The 4728-nt window shown below is 41.3% G+C and overlaps 1 protein-coding gene and 1 non-coding gene across 3 annotated transcripts in view; both read left to right on the forward strand.

The window, feature by feature from the left end:
- The window catches only part of pcnt (pericentrin), an 82104-nt gene extending 81366 nt beyond the window's left edge, over positions 1-738 (forward strand). For both annotated transcript variants that reach the window (XM_060918704.1, XM_060918705.1), the window contains exon 54: positions 335-738. In XM_060918704.1, coding sequence (XP_060774687.1) covers positions 335-378 — 44 coding nt within the window. In that variant the 3' untranslated portion in view covers positions 379-738. The remainder of the gene's footprint in view (positions 1-334) is intronic.
- Positions 739-4207: 3469 nt separating this feature from the next.
- trnak-uuu (transfer RNA lysine (anticodon UUU)) lies at positions 4208-4280 on the forward strand. Its single transcript has one exon. It is a non-coding gene; the product is annotated as a tRNA-Lys (tRNA).
- Positions 4281-4728: the final 448 nt, after the last annotated feature.

Genomic DNA, 4728 nt, shown 5'->3' on the forward strand with positions numbered 1-4728 from the left:
TGATGCGTGAACAGTGTAATTAAATCGACGCTTCCTCCCAGTGTTTGTTCATGAACTTGTTGCTGCTTTTGTGGAGTATCTGTGACTGATTACACAAGATGGACGGATCCGGTCGATGTCTCGCTGCTGGAGTTCACGGTTTGCCGTGAAGGGCTCGGCCGGCCCTCTGCGTGCTTAAATCGCCGCTTTACCCAGAGACGAGTTCATCCTCTTGTGCTGTCAGTCACATTTAACTCCTGTAGCATTTAAGTGTGAGGGTCGAATTAAAAATGTTGAATACTGTATTAATTTAACGACTTTCTTTCTTTTTCTTTCTTTCTTTCCTTCTCACTAGGTTCCCCTGCGACGTTCCCTTTTCCCAGGAAAACTGATAGATGAACAAAAGCAGTCACCACTGAGCCAGTGTTCTGTTACCAGTGTGTGCATTCGAGATACTTGATCATTTTATAAATTATTTTTCATCTACTTTTATACTCCAACCTCAGATTAACCACAAATGGCCGTCTGAATGTGTTCAGTCAGTGACTCTCTTCTGCATCTCACAGATGGTCTGTAAATCTGTTCAGTTGGTCAGTTGTATGTAGGTTTTTTTTTTTTTTTTTTAACATTATTTGCACTGGAATCTGTACAGAATCACCATTGTACTGCATAAGGACGCATGTTCACGTCTTAAATGTATTTTATATTAAACCGTAGCTTTTCTATCCATGTTCAATAAATATTTTAACATTTCATGCATATTTGTTGTGTCTGGAAGCTACAGATTTTTAAACTGGTGCAGCCTGGCTAACCTTTTATACACGTGTACTGTATATGAGGACTGTGCCTGAATGCTCGTACAAGAAGTGCGTTTCTCAATCGAGTCCTCGCTGTTCTGGCTGGAGTTTCCCCAAAAGCATCACGGCTCAAAGATCACTCAGTGCGTTTACATGCACATAGAGGAAATCGAAGTTCTAAATGCTATGGAAACACCTTAGCTCGGCTGAAATCGAACCGAACTGGATTTCTCGTAATCGAGCTACGCGACCTAGATTATGCGATTGTAGCCGAGCTACTTAGTGCATGTAAACCGTATCGAGCTACTTACTTCAGCACTGCCCCTTCCGGAAGTGACGAGACCACAAGCGGGAAACACAACAGCCTCAGTTGGCATGACAACAGTAGTCGTCGTTCTTCTTGTGAACACGGAACTGATAACTCTGTTTACACTCCTGAATAGCTCTTCTTCATGACGACAACCGGAAGTGTACCAACACGATGGGGCGTGTAGCGCCACCTGTGGCTCGGGTGCACAATGTACCTCGCACAATAGCTCGATTTCCTTGTGTGCATGTAGGATTGGATTTCTCTGGCACCCCTGCTGGGACCCTTAGCTCGATTACCGACAGCAGCTCGATTTGGATGTGCATGTAAACGCACTGATTGTTAAATGGTTGAGCGAGTAGCACAATGAACACTGTCTCTTTCTCCTAGTTCAGATGCTCTTAGCATTTAAGAGGCTTTTAGGAAACCCACCACGACTGGTTATATGGTGATGGTGGTTCTTGTCTGTGAACTGGACATTGCAATAGCAGATAATTGAATTTAAAATCTACACTTGGTTGAAATTATTATTGAAATTCAAACCTTGAGGTTTATGGGGCGGGGGGATCCTCACCTTGTACAAGATGTCTTCAAGGTGTGATGGAACTCAGGTTCCTGAGTGTTGAGAAAAACAAACTAGATTGGGATACCTTCAGTCAAAATGAGTGCTAATGTTTTTTTTAAAAAAAAAAAAAACTTTTTCAAACTGCTGTTTCATTGGCTGATGGTTTCTTGGTGATAACTGGCCTCTCAGCTGCTGTTTTCTAAAATGTTCTCCACAAGCCAGTTTTAGAAATGAGATGGTTGCTTCAGAGTGAGCATGAACCAGCAAGTTAAATTATTTTTTCATCTCATCTCATTATCTCTAGCCGCTTTATCCTGTTCTACAGGGTCGCAGGCAAGCTGGAGCCTATCCCAGCTGACTACGGGTGAAAGGCGGGGTACACCCTGGACAAGTCGCCAGGTCATCGCAGGGCTGACACAGAGACACAGACAACCATTCACACTCACATTCACACCTACGCTCAATTTAGAGCCACCAGTTAACCTAACCTGCATGTCTTTGGACTGTGGGGGAAACCGGAGCACCCGGAGGAAACCCACGCGGACACGGGGAGAACATGCAAACTCCGCACAGAAAGGCCCTCGCCGGCCACGGGGCTCGAACCCGGAACTTCTTGCTGTGAGGCAACAGCGCTAACCACTACACCACCGTGCCGCCCTATAAAGTTTTTATTTTTCAAATTTGCAAAAAATAAAACTAAAAATGCTCTGTTTCTCAAAATCCAGTGAATGTGGATATACTACATGTCTCGCCAGCTATCAGCTCAGGTATGACTCAATTTTGTGGAATAGCTGTGAAACATTTTGCTTTCTAAAAGCATCACTTTCCAAAGACGTTCCACTTGAAACCCTTGGAGCTTTCTCCGTAGAACCTATAGGCATTCTTCCATTTGTACAAACTACTCATAAACATTTACCGAAAAGGGAAATTTGTTGTATTATTTAACCTGGAATCTTTAACGATTCCTCCAAGAGGTCAAACAAAAGTGTAGCGTTACATTGTAAAGAGTTTCTACTTGAAAGCCATTAGGAAAGAGAAGCCATGTGGTGTTCTTTTAGAGGTATGAAATAATGCTTTTGGATGCTAGATTTATATATTTTTTTTTCCTATTTTGTGTTTGTGTGCATTTAGGTTCCATTCCTCCATGTATCCTTCCACAAGAAATGGTTTCCAAATAAGGAAACCATTGGTTCTAGATTTGGCCTTTTTTTTTTTCTTTTTCCCCTGAAGAGCGTACATTACTTGATCTTTCCCTGTTCTATAGTTTTGGTTGATGCTCTGAAGTTGATGTGATTTTTTTTTTTTTTTTTTTTTTTTGTTCTCTGTTCATGCACTACTATTTTTACTTGAGAATTCGAGCCCACTCACATTCACACCTACGGTCAATTTAGAGTCACCAGTTAACCTAACCTGCATGTCTTTGGACTGTGGGGGAAACCGGAGCACCCGGAGGAAACCCACGGGGAGAACATGCAAACTCCGCACAGAAAGGCCCTCGCCGGCCACGGGGCTCGAACCTGGACCTAACCACTACACCACCGTGCCGCCCTAAATTATTTTTTTGGTTAAAAAGTGACTCAAACCTGATTTTTATCATGGTAGACTCACTGTACATATATGAATGAACAACATACCCCGTTTTGGTCATCAATGTTCCAAGTATGTAAAACTTTGCATAAACTGAACTAAAAGTTTACACCAGAATTATAAAAGCTTCGTAAGCCCTGATTTTGATGAAAGGCCATCACTTGGTGCGTAGCTGGTTTTGCATTTGGTGACGCCCGTAAACAGGCCCAGTTCATGGTGCGGAAAGTGCAAAATGACAAGTTTTAAGTAGTTTTAACTTTCATCTACGAGAAAACTATTTCAGGGTCTGAGCACCTGAGGAGGGTTACAGAAGTGACTTTCGTGTCATCCATGAGCTCAAAGGAAAATGGTACAAACGCTTGGTGCTTATTGCCAGTTTCTCATTTATGGCTAAGAATATGAGGACTTTTTCTCACAAGCTCAGCTGATCTTAATGACACGACATTTTTATAGTGACAATTAGCAGAGATTTCAACTTTTAATGAAAGTTTATCACCTTTACCAAAGACTAACACAGACATAGGCGGGGTTAAGAAGTCGTACTGCAGTCAGCCGCTAGAGGGCGTCAGTAATTTTGGCGTCACCTTGAAACCCCTGTGAGACCTGACGCCATTTTCAACATGGCGGCGATTTATTTATTTTTTCCCCACTAGCTCGCCAGTGTCTACAGAAATGATTCTGAAAGTGTACAGCTGTAAAAGCTTTTTAATTTAGTCCCAATCTTAAGAAGTCTTTTTCTTAAAAGAAAAAAAGGTGTTGGTTAAATTAAAAGCACATAAAATGAGTAACTTTGTTCATTAAGACTTCCTTTTATTAAAAAAAATAAATATATAAAGTACTTCAGCGGTTTGAACATCACACTATATATTTTCTTTAAAGAAAAATTTAATTATTCACGTTTTAAGGGGTTGAAATAATTTTAAAACACATCTGCAGAAGTTCATAGCTTTGTTCATTAAAGCTCTCAGCAGAGCCCGGATAGCTCAGTCGGTAGAGCATCAGACTTTTAATCTGAGGGTCCAGGGTTCAAGTCCCTGTTCGGGCGAGTAATTTTTTTTTTCACTTGTTTTTATTATAGTACAATTTCTATGCTAATGAAACCACATCCATCCTTTCATAATTATATGATCACTTTTTAATGCTATTTATTAAGCAAACCTATAATTCTGAGAGTCACACTGCGCTCATAGAGAGCATCCTTTCACTACACTCTTCTACACCTGCATACTGTAATGATTTACAACCTCACAATCCAGAGTCACCCAGAAGGAGGACAGGTTCCCTTCTGAGTCCTTCCTCATGCCGTCTCAGGGAGTTTTTCCCTTGCCTCTATCACTTATTTCATACCGTGAGCTGCTTAAGTATTCAGTGTGTAGAAAAGACTCAAGGGGGTGAATACTTCTAGGCGAAATACACAAGGCAGTGTAAATGTACATCCAGGTTTCTGTAAAGCTGTGTTTGAAAGTGATGTACAAATAACCACACGAAAACAG

The sequence above is a fragment of the Neoarius graeffei genome, chromosome 4 (genome assembly GCF_027579695.1).
Source record: "Neoarius graeffei isolate fNeoGra1 chromosome 4, fNeoGra1.pri, whole genome shotgun sequence".
Classification (NCBI taxonomy): domain Eukaryota; kingdom Metazoa; phylum Chordata; class Actinopteri; order Siluriformes; family Ariidae; genus Neoarius; species Neoarius graeffei.